The sequence below is a fragment of the Perissodus microlepis genome, chromosome 10 (genome assembly GCF_051167445.1).
Source record: "Perissodus microlepis isolate ML-2025 ecotype Zambia chromosome 10, ASM5116744v1, whole genome shotgun sequence".
NCBI classification, from domain to species: domain Eukaryota; kingdom Metazoa; phylum Chordata; class Actinopteri; order Cichliformes; family Cichlidae; genus Perissodus; species Perissodus microlepis.
The window spans coordinates 17734737-17753831 of record NC_140470.1 but is presented as its reverse complement, the minus strand read 5'-3'; the positions used below and the strand labels follow the sequence as shown (position 1 = coordinate 17753831).

The window sequence follows — 19095 nt, the reverse complement described above, 5'->3', positions numbered from 1 at the left end:
ATGGTTCCCCTTGAGCTATTGGTGATGTAATAAAAAATGAAATTACTGCAGAAACAGACGTGTTTCCTCACTTGTCACAGCTGTAGACCAGACGCAGACATGTTGGTTTTGTTTGGCTCAAGGTCATGATATCGATAGCAATCAGAAGACTTAAAAGCCAAGAATCAGGCTTTTAACTCCAACTTAGGTTGGTGTTTTAACTTTTAAGTTGCTGTGGAGTGAGATCACTAGACAAATAGCTGACCTCATCATCTCCTGCTATCGCTTTGAAATATTCATGCGCGTAATGTCAACTACTTTGACTTTAGTTTTAATCCTTTTTTTAAATTACATCCTTAAAAACATTTCTAAATCCTTTCACCTGTAATGTTCACAACATGGCAGTATTTTGGATTACAGTGGCTAAGATTTGCACTGCTGTTGACATTCATTCAAACTTAAACCTCTCATAACTACACAACTAAGGGTTAGTTCAAAAATGACCGAGAATAACACAATAAAAACTCCAGAATACCTTTATCTATCAGGTACCTTCTCTACCAGCATACAGGTTTAGCTCTTCGTGGTCTTGGTGAGGTGAGTCAGTGTGTGTTTGTGTTGTTGTCTGTGCTTTTACAAGTGATTCATCACAGTCCATATTAAACTGCCCTCAGACTGTGCAAGCATGTGCACAACTGATGTCTTTTCACAAGCCCAGAAAAACTTAAAGGTATTAAATGCTAACCTTAATTTAAACGTCCATATTAGGATTTCTGTGTGACAGCTGCATTGTTGATGCATCAAGATGTGTATGCAGTCACCCTGTCTCATAATGCGTGTTATTCATGACTCATCCCGCCAGGGTGCTTGTCTGCTAGTATGACATGATGGTTGGAGGTAAACACCAGATGTAAATTCTCTCCACTTGGTCTATTTTTATCAGATAATCTGCTGATTATTTTTAAGACTTGATACCCACAGTCCAAGTCAGGGTTTTAAAATGTGTTGCTGTCTCCATCCAGCATCAAAACGGCAGTGAAATTTCCTTCAGTGGAATTGTGGCTCAAGGAAAAACAGTGTTGTTATTGTCAATTCTGCTTTTTATTCCTCTTCCTCTTCGCCTCTTTGCCATTTCAGTCCCTTTCTTCCTTTGTCTCGTTCTTGCTCGCACATTTTTAAATACATTTTTCTCAATTAAAATTTGGAATTTATTGTAAATGTAATTAAACCAAGGCAGACTTGTATTGACTGGACATGGTAGAATTCTGCTGAATTACTCCCTTCATTGCTGAGTCATGCAAATGGTCTACAGATGATCACAGGAAGTGCTCCACCGCAGCTTTCCTGGGCCGCCACGACTTTCGACTCTCATTTGATCAAGAACAAGCTTGTACAACACTGTGTTTCACTGAGCAGTTGTAATAGATTATCTCAGTTTGAGACCACCTTCTATTGTATTGTGTATGAGTGTGTGTGTTTCTGTGTATTATGTCTTTGTGCTCATGTGTCTGCAATTGTGTATGAGTAGGGGTCAGTGGGAGTGGTGGGTATGTAAGAGAGTGACCGCCAGCAGTCTATATATAGCACCTCCCTCCGCCCCTCGGCTCGCTCTCGGAGCAGTGTTGAAATTCCAGCCTAACTCTTCTGGTCAGATCTCCACAAAGAGCAGACTTTACTTAACTGCTATTGGCTACTTAAGGACAGCCCTTAACCATTTTCAAAGAAGCACTTAATTTCAATACTTCTTTCCAAAGGGCTTCAAAGAATTCAAGGTCACAGGAATTGTTGTGCAGAGCAGTGTTGGCAGGTCGGAGGCGGAGCAGAAGCAAAAGTAGAAACTGATAGCTGGCCTGTAGGCTCATATAGCTCTCGAGCACGAGGCCCTACGCAGCCTCTAATCCACTCAAACCTCCCCTGGAGCAGGACACTGGAAAGGTTTTTTGATCCCTGTTGGTAGATTGCCCTTATGACAGAATAAATGGTTGTTGGTTGTCTCTACTTTTATTTTAAGAAGACACTTCTGCACCTGCTCTTCAACTTTCAACTGGAGCTCTCTTGGCTCTGAAGCATCGAGGCATCTTCACTTGGGTGGATTTGCTCTGGCTATGGCTCCTCCAGTGTGTGGCTGCAGCTCATCACCCTGTTTGATTTGGACTGTAGTGCTGCTGTCATGACAGTTTTCTTTTTGACCTCAGGCTCGTGTGTTTCGCTTTTTCTGTCGTTCATTTTCGTAAGGATGGAGATTTACACTTTTAGCTTTGGTTAAACCGACCTGGTGCCAAAGCTTTACATCAAAGGGACTTCTGTAGCATTTTTGACAATGGTGGAGTAGACAAACGTCCTCTGTGACTTTAACCTCTTGCAAGGAATTGCTTTTGTTTTTAATCATGGCTGCTGTATTTCACAGCCTGTAAAATCCCACCGTTTTTTTTTTCCCATTTCACCCACTGTGTCCTTGTAAGGCTGTCTGCACCATGGAGGTGCCAACGAAATGGAGCAGGGCTAGTGTGATCAGCTTCATCAAGGGCCTTGGTAAGCGTAAAGGCTTGCGCATTCATATGAACACCTGTTTGCAAAGCCTGAGTGCTCAGGTTTAACTCCGATAGACTGCTTTGCAGGCCAAGGGGCCTGTCATGTCCATGAGTTAGTATTTACATCTCACCTCTACAGTGAGGTCAGGTCACATGGTCATGAAAGGTCAGTTTGATCTGGCATCGTTCTTAATGCAAGCACACAAGACACATCTGGGAAATGTTGTGGTAATTGTTGCTTTGTTTTGTTTGGGGGGTGAGGGAAGTACTTAACACATTTTTTTTCCTCCGGCATATTCTGGGAATCAAACCTGCAAATGTTTCATTCTGTTTATTTATCCGAGTATGAGATTTATTACCACAGGAGATAGCACTCAGCTGCGTGAATGCAAAGCAGGGAGGATCGTGTAAGGATTGCCAGAATCGGTGTCCATCGCCGAGCCATAACTCAGTCGAAATTTGAACACACAGATGTGGTTTTTATTAGTTTGAATACAATTTATGCTCAAGAAGATGATCTTTTACACTACCCCATTCCTCGTGACTCTACAAGTGAGAATCATCAACCATGAGAGCATTGCAAATATGAACTTCTAATGCATATTCAGCGCTGTTTGTCATGGTTCAGAAAGCAAAAACAGGCTGAAGTCCCAAAAATGATGAGCTCTGTAGTTCAAAAACCTTTAGCATTAAATATGCTCCAGTTAGCAGTAACGCTGATAAAAATGTGTGCACGCTGGGGGCACAGAAGTATTTACTGTAACTCAGGGGTGACCCACAGAGTCAGAGTACTTCAGACTAACTGGCCTGTCTTATATGTCATCAGCTTCTCCAGTGGGGCTGAAGCCATCCATCCCACCAGCCAGCGGTCCCTTGGGTGAGAGGAAGGGCCCCGTCGTCATGGCGCCTGTCAACGTGGACCCAGAGAGCAAGCCGGGCGAGTTTGTCCTAAAAAGCTTATTTGCCAACTTCACCTTGCTCTCTGAACGCAAGATCCGTATCATCATGGCTGAACCACTGGTGAGTGACCGAGCTTCGATTCGTTCTTTTTTTTCTCTCCATGACGCTTAGTCCACTTCTGTCTGTGTTACAGCATCATAAACACGCATTTTGGCCATCTTATTTCATTATGTTAGTCATCGTAACTTTGGATGACAGTGTATATTGGCTCGACATTTTTATGCAATCCACAGTTTCCAACCTTTTTTAACTATCCAGAAAATCCTTTTGAATTGAAGCGCAGTGGTCCACACAGGTGTGCACACAGGTGTACACACGGGTGTTCACAGACACAAACTATACCTTTCTTGGCTGCTACCTTAAAGCACATTGTGTGCTGTCGGTCCTGCGTGCTGCACAACAACATTCAATATTTAGTATTTATTGTTACTCACTGTTAGATTAATGCGATGGTGCTGTGTTTATTATGTTGCTCTCGATTTTTGCTTGTTCTTTTTTCTTTTCTTTTTTTTTTTTTTCTCTCAACAGGTGATCCGGGAGATTTTTTTTCTTTTTAAGTGTCCTCTCTCACTGTCCCTCTTCCCCTCTGTTTTTCTGTTCCTTCATCTTTCTTTCTCCCTTTCCTATCCCCCAGCCATGTCTGTCCCGTCTGTAACAACTGAAAATAAAATAAAATAAATAATAACAACAAAGGTCGATCAAATGGAACAAAACGACAATAAATGGACAAAGCAGTAAATCAGGGAATGCCTTCTATTTATCGCTGTGTTTAGTGGATTGTATTTTACCTTGGAAACCCACGCACACTCCAGAGTCAGCGATCAAATACACATTTAACCCAAGGTTTTTTTCCTCTGTACTGTTATCATTTGAAAAAGCAGGCAGTCCTAAATAGTACAGGCTTAGATGTACCTGTTAGTGTACTTGAACTGTGCATGTTTACACCTTTGCTTGTCTCTATATGACAATTTTCAGTTTATGGTTCACAATGAGACACACTGTGTTTCCAGTTTTTTGAACAACAAAGTAACCCTAATATGTCTGAGCCAGAATATTGAACCTCTCATCTCACTTTTTTGTCTATTTGACAAAGTAAACTTCTTCACTTTTTGTTACATTTAATAAATGCGACTATTAGCTTTGACCTTCTGACCTAGTGATTTATGAGTCTCACGCGCTCTCTTTTTGGACACAATGACCATTTTGTTCTGTCAGGAAACTGAACTGAATTTCTTTTCCTTGAATTTCAAAGCAAAATATTTACTAATGCTAGTAGACTAACATGAGTGTTTTCCACCTTTGTCTGTTCTTATCTGGCAGGAGAAGCCACTAAACAAATCTCTGCAGAGAGGAGAAGACCCACAGTTTGACCAGGTGTGTGTGTCTCATGTGGACACGTACTATATACACTGTCACATATTTTGAACAGGACTAACGTTTTTGCCATCCTTTCTCTTTGTCTCTTGGCTCCGTCTCTTCTTCCTGTCATCTGTCCAGCTGATTAACTCTATGAGTTCTCTTGCTGAGTACTGCCTGCCATCCATCCTGAAGACTCTGTTCGACTGGTACAAGAGGCAAAATGGCCTGGAGGACGAATCCCATGAATATCGACCCCGGGCCAACACCAAGTCAAAAAAGTGAGAGAAGATTAAAATATTGGAGCTGTTTGTGCACATGAACACATGAACTGGATCGTGAAATACCTTCCTTTAAAATGATTTATTTCAAGCAATGTAGGCTCAAATATTCCCAAACCAGCCTGAAATTTAGATGAGGATCATTAGAGTGATGGTCAGTCATTGTCCAAACATAGGTGTGAATGTCGCGCTTACTCATTAATATAACATAGACATAGAATTTGAGGTAGGAACCAAAATATGACAACTTTGAAGACCCGGCAACATTAAGGCATTACATAGCGCAGTCAAAAATGACCTTCACAGCTCTGTGCACCTGGGCCTAACAGAACAGACACTGTTATTGTAAGTGTACTAATATCGTCTTATGTCTGTCTTTCTCAGTGATGAGCAACAGAAGGACTACTTATTGGAGCGGAGGGATCTGGCGATAGATTTCATCTTTTCACTGGTGCTTATTGAAGTTTTAAAGCAGGTGGGGCACATTTTGCAGTCTGATCTGTTTGGCATAATGTCTTTTAAATGTTTAAAGCAGGTGGGGCACATTTTGCAGTCTGATCTGTTTGGCATAATGTCTTTTAAATGTTTAAAGGAGAAGCACTGATAATAATGCATATTATTATTGTCCTTCCAGAATAGCTCGTATGTGTTTAAGTGACAAAGTAAATGTAATAAAATTACATTTTACTGCAGATCCCCCTCCATCCTCTTTTGGATGGACTCATCCAAGAAGTCGTTAACCTGGCCTTCAAGCACTTCAAATACAAGGAAGGGTAAGACAGACGACCTATAAAAATTATATTGATACAATAGAATGCATTAAATGCATTTTAGTTTTCAAATTTGTAAAAACTAACTAGTGCACTTGATTGATAATATTCATGTTAATGTTTAATTTTTAGGTATCTGGGGCCTAACACAGGCAACATGCACATAGTAGCTGACCTCTATGCTGAAGTAGTGGGAGTCGTTGCTCAGTCGAGGTATTGTTGAATTAATTACTGCTTACACTGTATGCATATTTGTGTAGCTGCGCGCGATAAATGCTTGTGTCTCTCATGTAATTGTACCTGTTGCCAGTACTTTTTTATTCAGAAATAAATCTCCCTGAAGACCCAACATGTACAGAGCCAAAGCTCAATGAAAACTGAAAGCGAGTACATGATATTGAGGCCAGTGTTTTCAAAATGTAACAGCTGAAGTGGGTACGAGAAATCTTAATACTTCACAGTGTTATTGTTTTCCCAGATGTCTACAGTGAGTGGGGTTGTGGAACTCACAATAAAAAAAAGTCCAGCTTGTCTCGTCAGTCTTTAAAAACTGCTGACTAATGATGTGTGGTCATAGAGTAGAAATACAACCGAGAGAAAAAAAAAGTATTTTTTGTCTTTAATTTGAAGTAGAATCCAGGTCGTGTTACAGCTGTGGGCCTGTTTGTCTGGGTTAAAAATTTAATATGTGGCAACAGTTGCTATCTGCCCTCTTTTTGACCCAATTTTCAGTGAAATCAGAGATTACAAATGTCGTCTCTCCGACTTCAGCACAAGTGAAGAACATAGTGTGGTAATAGCTGTGTTCGTCTATGTGTGTTTGTGTGCATAAGGGTAATGATAAGGGTCCTCCAACTGTGTCACGTAATGTCATGTGCGATGAAGGATAAAAAAAGAAATAAAAAATCAAATTTTACTGAGTTATTACTATGTAATACAGTTACACATGGCAGCTCACAAACTGTCACACACAAACACACACACACACACAAAGATAATAACCCCAAAAATCCACATACTTAATGGAACAAAGTTATCGACCAAGTATGAGATCTAATTGAGCAAAGGGAGAAAAACTGTCTTGTGTTTTTACACTAATCAAGTAGCATTCTGAATCACCTTTCTATGTTATTTATTTGCACTGCATTCTGCACACACAGGACTATGACAAATTTGAGTACACACTCTTTTCAGTTTAGTTAATGATAACAGTGTTTATATGTGCTTTATTTAAACTCTCTGCACGTAGAACAAGGCTAATAACTATTTCACTTACTAAACTGCTGCAGTAACATGCTAGACCATGTGCAAAAATCACACACATATACATATTCCCTGCACATTGCCCCTCCAGCGCCTTTCTAAATATAGGCTTGTAGAGCACTGTTGTACTGTTGGTAGAATATATCTGGCTGGTTGGTACATATGCAAAAAAAGCATATACCCATGTGCATGTGTTTTTAAAAGGGGGGGGGGCAGACTAAATGTCAATCTATGCAAATAAACAGAGATTAGAAGACTCTTGATGTTTTGTTTTAGTTATTCTTCAAATGTAACCCCCCCTACTTAGACATAGATATAATGGTATTTACTAAAACTCACGAGAATTGCTCACATCTGTTCACCATTTCCTCGGCAGGTTCCCAGCAGTGAGGAAGAAGTTCATCTCCGAGCTCAAGGAGCTGAGGCAGAAAGAGCAGAGCCCGTACGTCATCCAGTCCACCATCAGCCTCATTATGGGACTCAAGTTTTTCCGCATCAAAATGTACCCAGTGGAAGACTTTGAAGCTTCCTTCCAGTTCATGCAGGTAGACTGAGCTACTACTGTAATAGCTTCCTTGCCAAAGTGGGCTGTATTTAGGAAGCTTAAAGGAATGATGTAGATTTTTTGTTTTTTTGGTTGGAATATTTGTACCTGGAAGCTCTTAAGTGTCATCATATGGCTTTCTAACCAAGTTCTACAAAGTAATCTGGGTTAATTGCCTTGTTTTTCACGCCTCTGATGTGAGCCGTAGTTGCATGAATTCCCATGATCCATTGCAAAACAAAGCAATGGACATATACAGAGATTTTTTTTTTTTTTTTTTATCATTTTCTCTGACTCTCTTTCTTTCTTTCCTTCTCTCTGTCTGCAGGAGTGTGCACAGTATTTCCTGGAAGTGAAAGATAAAGACATTAAGCACTCATTAGCTGGACTCTTTGTGGAAATACTCGTACCTGTAGCTGCTGTAAGTGCGTTTAATCTTACTCCTCAGAACAAAAAAGAGTAGACATTAGGACAGGCCCAGATTGAAATTACTGCTCTCCATTTGTATGATAAGTCTGATGTCTTAGGATCATCAGTATATAATGCTCCGTTTGTCTCGATCAGGTTAACAGAAATTGTTCTGGTGGGGGGAAAATGAAATCCAATGTATATCGACATAACTTCTGCATTATCTCTCCTCCTCCAGACCGTGAAGAATGAGGTGAACGTGCCGTGTCTACGAAATTTTGTCGAAAGTTTGTACGACACCACACTGGACCTGTCCTCTAGGAAGAAACACTCTCTGGTAACTTTTTCCCCGTATTCGGTTTCACCACTGGTAATCTCTCTTCATTTCCTCTCCATTACTAGCAGTTGGTGAAAGCACTTACTGTAACTCTCCCAACATGTGGGCTTTTATCTCTTCGTGGGAACGAGATACGAGTGTAGTGTACAGCGCACTGGCTATTTTTTGAAGCTGCGCCATATGGGCAGTGTTTGCCTACAGCATGGAGGTAGGCAGGGAAATCAGCAGTTCATCTGACTCATTAAAACAGTGCACTAAGGCTAGGCTTTGATTACAAGGTTACTGAACTGTATGTGATTTTCAGTGCTACAACTTCCTTAAAATATAGACACAACTTCTCAGAAATTTCTTAGATGCACGACAACGCTCGCTGAGGTGGTACATTCTCTAAGATGTAGCCCCACCTTTGGGATGTGTCCTGCGGTTATTTGACGGGCACATTTGATAACAAGACATGCCATCAGGCCACTGTGCTGCATTATTTTTGCAGATTCTCTGCATACTCCAAGCCACCCATATGCAGCCAAGACCTGACACACCTCTCTGCAAACAAAAGTTATTGTTTGGGGGGGGTTTCACTTTTTCCAAGTGAATAACACAGAGGCACGCACACTAACAAGCAGTCATCTGCCATGTCAGGGAGATCATAATTGACAAACATGACAGGAATGATAGCAATGTGGTGCTTTTCCATAATTGTTATTCATTTGCATTCTGGGTGTCTGAGTGAAAGAAAGAAATGGGCGAGAATCAGATAAAGAGTGCTCACTTTGATAAGGAGTGACAGGTGCGCTTCTCAAGGTTAGAGTTTCCAAAACCAGTCGCGACGCCTCTCTCGACCCGCGCTGATCATTAGCAAAGAATTTGTTTTAAAGAATGATCTGCATTCTGACTTACATAACCTTTAAGAATGACTGTACAGAGGAGACGTCAGGTCTGAGCCTGCTGGACATGAAATTTCTGTTAAAAATCCGTAAATATGAGTCACTTCTAAAAACTCACACTGTTGATGGTTTGATTTTCTTCATGCGATTTCATGTATATACATTTTTGTTTTAAAAGGACAAAGATCGATGTCAGTACCTGGGTTAAAGTTTGCAGCTAGTCAGACTGTCTCTGTTTCACTAGTTGGGGAGAAAGGATGAGTAATGAAATTTGCATTGATGTGCCATTATCGCACTACCTTTGAGCTTTCATCCAGAGTAAAATTGTAACCAATCAGAGAAGTGCTGTTTATCAACATCAATGTTTGGCTGACAGGTCGGTTCATCCCTCCCAAATTTGTCATGCACCTCATTTAATTTTCTCCCATCTGTCTTCCCTCCCTGCACCAGGCCCTGTATCCTCTGGTGACCTGCCTGTTGTGTGTCAGTCAGAAGCAGTTCTTCCTCAGCCGCTGGCACATTTTTCTCAACAACTGCCTCTCGAACCTCAAGGTCAGCTGCTTCGTCTGTACGATGCAAATGCACAAATTACTGTAGAAAGGGCTGTTTGTTTCCCAAAACAGTATACTCATAAAAATCAATTATGTGTGAAAAGTGAACTGTACCTGCACAAAACACTACAAAATATTTGCTCTACCCACTAGCCCTTCAGCTTTAAAATCACCCGTCAGTGTTTATTGCTTCAAGTGAAGCACTGCAGCTTAGAAACTGACTGACCGGGGCTCATAAAGCCTCGTAAAGTTTATGATTACACTTTAAATCTTTAGAATCCAGTGTATGTTGGGCACACAGCAACAATTTATACTGTGCCTGTACAATAACAGAAAGAAATGCCCCTTAGGGTTTGTTTTGAGAGAAAACATTCCTGTTACCAATGTGTAACAAACTCTACCTGTTTTAAGTCTAATTGTTTTTTGTCTGCATGCGTGTGAATGCAGAATAAAGACCCCAAGATGGCACGAGTGGCTCTGGAATCACTCTACCGCCTGCTGTGGGTGTACATGATCCGGATAAAGTGTGAAAGCAACACTGCTACACAAAGGTAATGCTACATCTGTTACTTTTCTATAAAATAGCATGTAAGATGTAATCGGAAGCTCGGTATCATCATGTTAAGCAATCATTAGCTATCTTTCCGGAAATAATCTTCTTCTTCTTTTTTTTTTAATTGTGCCGTAACTTGTATGATTAAGTTATTTAGTGGAATTTCCCTTAAACATGGTACAGTTGTAAATATAGTCAAATGCATCAGGAATTACAATACTAAGATTATTTACATCTCTTTGTCCCTCAGTCGCCTGACGTCCATCACCACCACTCTCTTCCCCAAAGGGAGTCGTAGCGTCGTGCCCAGAGACATGCCTCTGAATATTTTTGTCAAGATTATCCAGTTTATTGCCCAGGTATTATTATTATTATTATTTAACAATGAAAAAAATAAACTCTTAAGATTAAAAATCTCTTTTTCAAGAGTGTCCGGGGACAAGAAGAAAAGTGGTACGCTCATAAGTTGCATAAATTAATAGCACACACACATAAAAATCCATACACCAGTTAAATACAGTCAAAGATTACAAGAATAAAACACAGAAACAACCAAGATTATAACCTTCATTATCTGTAAAAAATGAATACCTTGATAAATGGTATGAGTGACCAAACCACATAAAGTGTTGTTCTTGCTCAGAGAAATAAAGTCACATTTGTGTGCATAGCATAGTGTTTTTTTCTGTACTGTTACTAAAAACAGACCAATGCAATGATTAATCCAAAATTCTGAGCTGGCACGGTTCCAGTAACTACTCAAAAGCTAAACAGTAATGAAAAGTAGAGGCTGAGCAACAATGTAGGACATGAGATGTTTTTTTTACATTTCACTAGAATCCATTATCAAAATTGATTACATTATATCTGATGTCTGAATTAGCAGCAGAGGGTTTTGAAACCTGCTCTAATGCTGTTTAAGTGCAGCGCACTCTTTGCTCTTGCATTTGCTGCTGTCATGTAGCAACTGTGTGAAACCCCAGTTGCTACATGACATGAAGTATAAATAAGACCTTCAGTGTCCTGTTTTGTTTGTTTTTTTTCTTTGATTTTTTTATAAATAGTTTTTATTAAAATGTCCCACTGCTGACAGCAGATACACCTGCTGCCTCACACCATGTTGCCTCTAAAATCCTGTAACTCCAGCACGTTTGTCCTTTCTTCAGGAGAGACTCGATTTTGCTATGAAGGAGATCATATTTGACCTGCTGAGTGTTGGGAAGCCTGCCAAAGCCTTCAGTCTCAACCCAGAGGTAAAAAGGAGCGGACACAGGCATTCAGTTGCACAAAGATCAACAGTGGATCTCCCCGGGATATTTTATAGATCTAAGCATTCCAACTTTTGATTTCTATCAAAGGAATGTAAAGAACAGTATGTGGTCTGCTGGAAGCTTCAACGTAATTAGCCTGAAACGGAGGATATTCACTCTACCTAATAATAGTTAGGAGAGATGGACTTGGCAGTGAGCATATCCTGTGTTGGATATTATGTGCTAAACTATCGATTGGTGTAATCTGACAGTGCAGTATGCTTTGCACAGTTTAAGGATGTTTACAGTCACGGTGAGGCTTTTTGACAGTATATCAGCAGTTATATAAATAGATCCCGCTCAGCTACATTCACTGCAGGATCTGTGTCTTACTGGGAAACAATGTAATAATGTTGATCTACATTTACATTGAATTCTGCTTTAAATCTTCCATTGCTCTTGAAAAACTGGCATAAAAACTGGCATAAAAACTGGCGCTGTATCTGTCTTCCAGCGTATGAACATTGGTCTGCGGGCGTTCCTGGTGATAGCAGATGCTCTCCAACAGAAGGATGGAGAGCCTCCTATGCCCAACACAGGAGCCACTCTGCCCTCTGGAAACTCTCTGAAGAAGAAAAAAACATATCTCAGCAAGACACTCACTGAAGAGGAAGCCAAGCTAATAGGTCTGTGTGTGTGTTTGTGTGTGTGGGTGTCTGGAGGCTGCTGTAATTTGAATGTCTCCCCCTTCATCGTCTCTGTTTCTGGCTGGTCCCCCACAGGCATGTCCTTGTACTACTCCCAGGTGCGAAAAGCTCTGGACAACATCCTGAGGCACTTGGACAAGGAGGTGGGTCGTTGCATGATGCTCACAAGCGTCCAGATGCTCAACAAAGAGCCAGAGGATATGATCACGTATGTAACTGCAAAGTGGAGTTTCATTCCGTTTGAAATTTTGCAAACATGATCGAAAATAAGTGTCCAATGTACTCCTCCATTTTCCATCTTTAGTGGTGAAAGGAAGCCTAAAATCGACCTGTTCAGGACATGTGTGGCTGCCATTCCTCGTATCCTTCCTGATGGCATGTCCAAGCCTGAGCTCATAGACTTGCTATCAAGGTAAGTTACAGTTCTAGCTCAAGTTCCTCACAAATACAATAAAAAACTGAATCATTAAAAGAATAGAATACATTAAATTATAAGTCAAACTATATCAGTACAAGTTCTTGGTTTCAGTTTAGTTTTTATTAGTTTCTGTGTTACTGTAAGCCTTTTTTGTTTTAATGTGGTTGCATATTTTCAGGGGAAACGTAGGAATTTCAGAACAGGCATTCAATGCAAACAATACACAAAAACTAACCAGATTTCCTGCTTCCTTATATTTTTATTATTGTTTTATCCTTTTTTTGATTCAAATTTCTTTTCACTCAGTTGCAATTTTAGTTTAATTTTGGTGAAATATAAGCTTTGTAACACAAATCATGCTTATTTTTTGTCTGTCTGTCCCTCAGACTCACAGTGCACATGGACGATGAGCTTCGTCTTATTTCCCAGAATTCCCTGCAGAGCCTGTTACTTGATTTCTCAGACTGGAGGGAAGACGTCCTTTTTGGTTACACGCATTTCCTTTTACGTGAGGTATAGCACAACCTTCGGATGTTTTCATGCTGCTCTTCTAAAGTGTTAAAATCATACTACCTACATAGTGACATATTAGAAACATTTCCCCAGAACTAATTTAGATTCTCACAGAGTGATGTGGTCCTTAAACTGAAAGGTGAACATTTAGAACCATCATAGTAGCTTCTTACAATAGGACCTCTTTATTATATGCTTATTCATAATTTCAAAGTGTTAGCCATAAAACATTGTTGCCAGTTATGACCGAAGGGGGTTCACTTCACAACAGGAGTGTCGTATGCTAAATACTTCCAGGTCCAAGACACCCATCAGTGTCTGCAGGATGCATCCGTCAAGCTTCTTCTCCAGCTGCTCACACAGTGGAGGTTAGCTCTGCAGCTCCAGGGGAAGATGCGAGGGGGAGTTGAGGTTTGTATAGAGTACTTTATCATTATGACAGTCACACTTAAGCCAACTATTTCCTTTCCTTTAGGAGACATGATGTTCAGTGTATTTAAAATTATATTAAAAACATTTAGAGAAGCCACTGAGCTTGAAAGGTTGTTGAGGTCTTCTGGGTTTGTCGGTCTGTAAATGCATGCTTAATTACTTTTTACTAACCCTCCTAACTTTCCATCAGGCCAGCCCTAGACTGCCAGAGCGAAGCCCTCATTGTTCAGTACTCCATGCGGTGGAGGGCCTTGCTCTGCTGCTCCTCTGTTCGTGTCAGATCAGCACAAGGAAGCTGGCAGTCGGCGTGTTAAGAGAAATACGCTGTCTCTTCACGGCACTGGGACATGCTGAGGTAAAGCACAGAAAACTCACATCTTCTCCTACCAGCTCACCAGCTTGTCTCACTTTATAGACGGTAACAAAGCAGTGAAGAAAAATACAAAAACAGTTCGGTAACAAATGCAACAGCAATCTTGTGACAAACTGTGATTAAAGAGGGAGAAAGGGTATGGAAATAGGATGGAAGGAGAGCCATCTGACTTGCTGTGATTAGACATGCATTGTGTGACGCTGTTATAAAAATAGCTGATTCTATAAATGTCTTTCCCTAAAGGACGATGACAAACCCATGATAGAGGTCATGGACCAGCTGAGCCCTGCTGTAATGGACAGCTTTGTTCACGTGGCTGTTTCTGACTCAGTATGTATATTTGTGCTTAGAATGTGAGAGTGATCAGTAACAAAAGTGTATCGATGTGATAAGTGATTTTACAAATGACTTATTTGCTCCTGTTGCCTGTCTCAGTCCACCTTGCCTCTCAGCCACCACGTTGACCTCCAGTGGCTAGTGGAGTGGACGGCTCGACTGGTGAGCAGTTCGTACGACGTAAAGAGCCCCAGCCATGTCTGGATTTTTGCCCAGTGTGTGAAGGACCCATGGGTGCTCTGTTTGCACATCTTTTTGCGGCAAGAGCATCTGCCTAAGCACTGCCCCATTGCTCTAGGATACGCCTGGCCCTACGTTTTCACACGGCTGCAGCTGCTGCTGCCTCTGGTTGATCCCAAGTACATGAACTCACGTTTATTACATTACACTTTAAGGATTTAACTCTAAATAAAATGACATGCAATGATAGCAACTTGTGTATGAAAGATTAAACTAATGCATTTTCACCTGTCTTCATGCAGCAGCCCAGTGAACGCTAAGAAGACGAGCACGGCGGGCGCCAGCGACAGCTACATCTCACTGTGGCGCAATTACCTAATCCTCTGTCTCGGAGTGGCTAAGCCAAGCATCATGTCACCTGGCCATCTCAGAGCGTCTACACCTGAGATCACTGCAACCACACCTGATGGCAGCGTCACCTACGACAACAAGGTGCGCATTTGCCTTCAGTTGATAGCAGAGATGTAGAGTTTAGAAATGTGCACTATTATTTATTGATTTCCAACTAATGAAAAGCTTAAATGATTGGATCTGGAAACAAAGAGCAAAATGGACTTAAAGTGTGATATTTTAAAATGTAAAGATTGATCTCTGTGTGCGTGTGTTTTACTTATTTATTTACGTTTCATAGGTTATAGGCACGCCCTCTGTGGCCTGGCTTTTAAAGCAGCTCGTCCCACTGATGAGAGCTGAGAGTCTGGAAATCACAGAGTCCCTAGTGCTGGGATTCGGATGCACAAATGCTCTGGTCTTCAGGTACTGGAACAATAACCTACACAACAGTAATAAAACAAAAATCCTGCTTTGATGATGTTAGCCTTGGTTTCAGTGCTAATGTTATTCTTGCCTTTGGCAGAGAATGAACTCAAAAAGACTGAATAGACAGAACAAATACAGTTCTAAGTAGATGATATGCCAGATTTGATCTGAATCTCTTCCGTGACAAAGACACGATTCTTCAGTGATTTTTATCTTACCTACTCTCACCTGTCTGTTTATGAGCTGCATACCTGACACTGAGAGAAGCAAATGAGTCAGTGATGTAGAAGAGAAATTCTTGGAGGGGCAGAGACATATCACATTTTTTCAAAGCACAGAGGTTCCATTGTGACAGGATGGCATTTTCATTCTAAAGGAGATCAGCTATTTTTAACCTAGAGTATTTTCTGAAAAGGCTCTCATTGTTATTAAAAAGATTAAGGTCTGCCCAGACAAATTTGTTCCGTCATTACGGCGTCTGAGGATTAGTGGTTTTAGGGAACATGACATTTGGGTTGCACTGCATAGATTTATGTCACACATCTTCATTGTTCCCATGAATAATAATTATTTATATACAAGGGAGGATATCTCATTTAGCATTTTGGCAATCAGGTCATTGATTGATTGATTTTTTTTTCTGTCTTTGATCAAACAGGGAGCTCGTCGAAGAACTCCATCCGTTGATGAAAGAAGCACTGGAACGTAGGCCTGAGGTAAAACACACACTGAGGCTGTGAGAGAAAACTGACTGTGCAAAATTGAGAATATTTTCTAGATTAAGTATAAAACTAGATTACTATAAAATCAGGGTTGTAGCTGATGTTTTCCATAGATTAATAATGTTTTGTTTATGAAAATGGAATCTAGGTTTTGTCCACAGTCCACTATAATCAGAAGTACTGCATGTTATACTGGTACCTGGGGCAACTGTGTGTTAACCTCCTAAGACCTGAACTCTTCCACAGCATGCATTTTTTATTTTTCTTTGATATTTGGGCTGATTGGGACATGATGAATGTAAAAACAAAGAATTACCAGATTTTGTTTTACCTAATTTTTGTTTCTAAGACAAATGAGAGCCACATATAAGGATATTAATTTAAAATTTCGATAAAACAGTAGCAGTATTATGTCCTTGTAAGTGGATATCAGGCCCTTGTAAAGCAAAACTGAGTATTTTGGTCTAATTAACCCAAAATGTGATGTCCACATATGTGGACCCCGGGTCCTAGGAGGTTAATCACGATTTTGGACTTTCACTGTAATTTTTTTTCCTTAACATTTTACAGCTTTTCCTACTGACAAATGACCATGGCCATATATACTACACCAAAGTAAAGAAGTAATAGATGAACATTTAAATGACAGAAAAGTTCAATTTTGTCCAAAATCTACAATAGAAATGTTATTTTTTTTATAATGAGTCCAAGAAAGAAAGAGTTAATTGCTAATTTCTTCCATTTATGACAGCAGTATTCCATTATCCTGTAGAAAAACAGAAATACTGCACTTCTTTTTTCTTAGCTGAAGATATCTGAGGGATTCAGTGTGTAGTTCAAGTTTTTTACACTGACAAAAAGGGGAGATTCACTGGTCTGACCTACTTAAGGTCAGAGTTGGTGGATTGTGGCCCAGGAAGTAAAATGACTTTGACATCCTGGATCTGCTTTGTGGCAGGAAACTAACAACCTGTCTGTGCTTTCAGAACAAGAAGCGTAGAGAGAGGAGGGATCTTCTCAGGCTGCAGCTGCTGAGGATATTTGAACTACTGGCTAACGCAGGAGTCATCAGTGACAGGTAGCACATACATGTATCATGCACTGAGTCATCTCGTTTTGTTTACTGGGCTTTGATCCTTATGCACACAAAAAGTTAGACTATACTCATCTCTCATCTCCTCCTGTCTGTAACTCTAGTCTCGTTTAGTTTACCAAGGTCATATTTTCCTCCTTGTTTTCCTGTAGCACTAATGGAGCTCTAGAGCGTGATTCCCTGGCCTTGGGTGCTTTATTCCTTGAGTACGTGGACTTAACCCGGATGCTTCTAGAGGCTGAGAATGAGAAAGAACTGGACGTGCTCAAAGACATACGAGCTCATTTCAGTGGGATGGTAGCCAATCTCATCCAGTGTGTGCCTGGTAAGATTATTATTTTACTTCTTACCCTTTTAATTTTATAGCTTAATTCTATAGTAATTTTCTAGTTTGACTACTACACGTCAATTTTTCAGTAGCAGGCAACGTACTGGCCTTTTCGGAGTCATTTTGTCTCTTGTTCTCACCCTCAGTGTCTCTCTTTCTTTCTCTCACGTCTGTGCAGTCCACCACAGGCGCTTCCTCTTCCCTCAGCAGTCTCTGAGGCACCATCTCTTCATTCTCTTCAGCCAGTGGGCCGGGCCCTTCAGTGTTATGTTTACGCCTCTTGACCGGTACAGTGACCGCAACCACCAGATCACTCGCTACCAGTATAGTGCTCTCAAGGTAAGCAGGTCCCAAATCACCAAACTTCTTTTTGCAGTAATTCAGGATATTTTACAGAAATATAAGCCTTGTAGTCAGCTTTGCTTTTGTCTCCCAGGCCATGTCAGCAGTTCTGTGCTGTGGTCCAGTTTTTGACAACGTGGGTCTCTCTACTGATGGTTATCTCTACAAATGGCTTGACAACATCTTGGCCTGTCATGACTTACGGGTTGGTGGACTCAAGGATTTCATGGTTTAACTTGTTGTACAGTTAGCTCTCTATGACATGTATTTGATTTTCGGCATTTTAGTTTAATCTAAGAAGTTACAAATCAGTTTTTAATACATGCACCCAATAGTGCCTCAACACAATAACATGTCGTCCTTTAGGTGCACCGTCTGGGGTGTGAGGTGGTCATTCTGCTTTTAGAACTGAATCCAGATCAGATCAACCTGTTCAACTGGGCCGTGGACCGCTGCTTCACCGGGTCTTACCAGCTTGCATCTGGCTGCTTCAAGGCCATCGCCACAGTGTGCGGTAACAGGTCGGGAGTCACACCCTGGTTCTAATCTGAACTCCTGATGTTTTTACCATCAGGGAACAGATGTAGATATAAAGCTTACTTTATTTACCACGATGCCCGCTTGCTTGTTAATACTCATTGGTTGAGTTCTTACAGTAACCAATAGCTCTTTCTATTTATTATGCCAGGAATTATCCATGTGACCTTGTGACTTTGCTCAACCTCGTGCTGTTCAAAGCCTCAGACACCAGCAGGGAAATATATGAAATCTCCATGCAGCTGATGCAGGTATGCTCACTTTCATGGCGCATATTAAACAAAGTCATAAAGCCAAAACCTGGCAAAGATTTAAAAATAAATGTTTCCTGCAGGTGCTGGAATCTAAGCTGTGTGCATACTCCAAGCGGATGGTGGAGCAGAAGCCTGGTAATATTTTGTATGGGACGCACGGCCCCCTCCCTCCTCTGTACAGTGTCAGCCTTGCGCAGCTCTCCATCCAGCTTGCCAGCATGTACCCAGAGCTCACGCTGCCTCTTTTCTCAGGTAAATTCTTCTCGTCTGTTCTTCTGTGGAATTCTTCCAAATGGTACAAATGCAACAAAAAAAGAACAGTTAAATATAAACTAATATATCTATATGCATTTTTAGAAAAAGGTATCTCCTTA

General features: G+C 40.8%; 1 protein-coding gene across 7 annotated transcripts in view; it reads left to right on the top strand.

Moving 5' to 3' along the window:
• Window positions 1–19095, top strand: part of fryb (furry homolog b (Drosophila)) — a 53866-nt gene that overhangs the window by 17788 nt on the left and 16983 nt on the right. For all 7 annotated transcript variants that reach the window (XM_084940426.1, XM_084940423.1, XM_084940422.1 and 4 more), the window contains exons 2-32: window positions 3337–3530; window positions 4791–4844; window positions 4968–5107; window positions 5492–5582; window positions 5801–5880; window positions 6010–6090; window positions 7517–7685; window positions 8013–8105; window positions 8331–8429; window positions 9764–9865; window positions 10312–10415; window positions 10668–10776; window positions 11584–11670; window positions 12182–12353; window positions 12450–12582; window positions 12679–12786; window positions 13179–13305; window positions 13603–13716; window positions 13928–14092; window positions 14354–14440; window positions 14546–14805; window positions 14929–15118; window positions 15318–15442; window positions 16104–16161; window positions 17154–17245; window positions 17413–17585; window positions 17767–17927; window positions 18025–18135; window positions 18297–18451; window positions 18619–18718; window positions 18802–18973. In XM_084940426.1, the coding sequence (XP_084796552.1) occupies window positions 3411–3530; window positions 4791–4844; window positions 4968–5107; window positions 5492–5582; window positions 5801–5880; window positions 6010–6090; window positions 7517–7685; window positions 8013–8105; window positions 8331–8429; window positions 9764–9865; window positions 10312–10415; window positions 10668–10776; window positions 11584–11670; window positions 12182–12353; window positions 12450–12582; window positions 12679–12786; window positions 13179–13305; window positions 13603–13716; window positions 13928–14092; window positions 14354–14440; window positions 14546–14805; window positions 14929–15118; window positions 15318–15442; window positions 16104–16161; window positions 17154–17245; window positions 17413–17585; window positions 17767–17927; window positions 18025–18135; window positions 18297–18451; window positions 18619–18718; window positions 18802–18973 (3832 nt within the window). In that variant the 5' untranslated portion in view covers window positions 3337–3410. The remainder of the gene's footprint in view (window positions 1–3336; window positions 3531–4790; window positions 4845–4967; window positions 5108–5491; window positions 5583–5800; window positions 5881–6009; window positions 6091–7516; window positions 7686–8012; window positions 8106–8330; window positions 8430–9763; window positions 9866–10311; window positions 10416–10667; window positions 10777–11583; window positions 11671–12181; window positions 12354–12449; window positions 12583–12678; window positions 12787–13178; window positions 13306–13602; window positions 13717–13927; window positions 14093–14353; window positions 14441–14545; window positions 14806–14928; window positions 15119–15317; window positions 15443–16103; window positions 16162–17153; window positions 17246–17412; window positions 17586–17766; window positions 17928–18024; window positions 18136–18296; window positions 18452–18618; window positions 18719–18801; window positions 18974–19095) is intronic.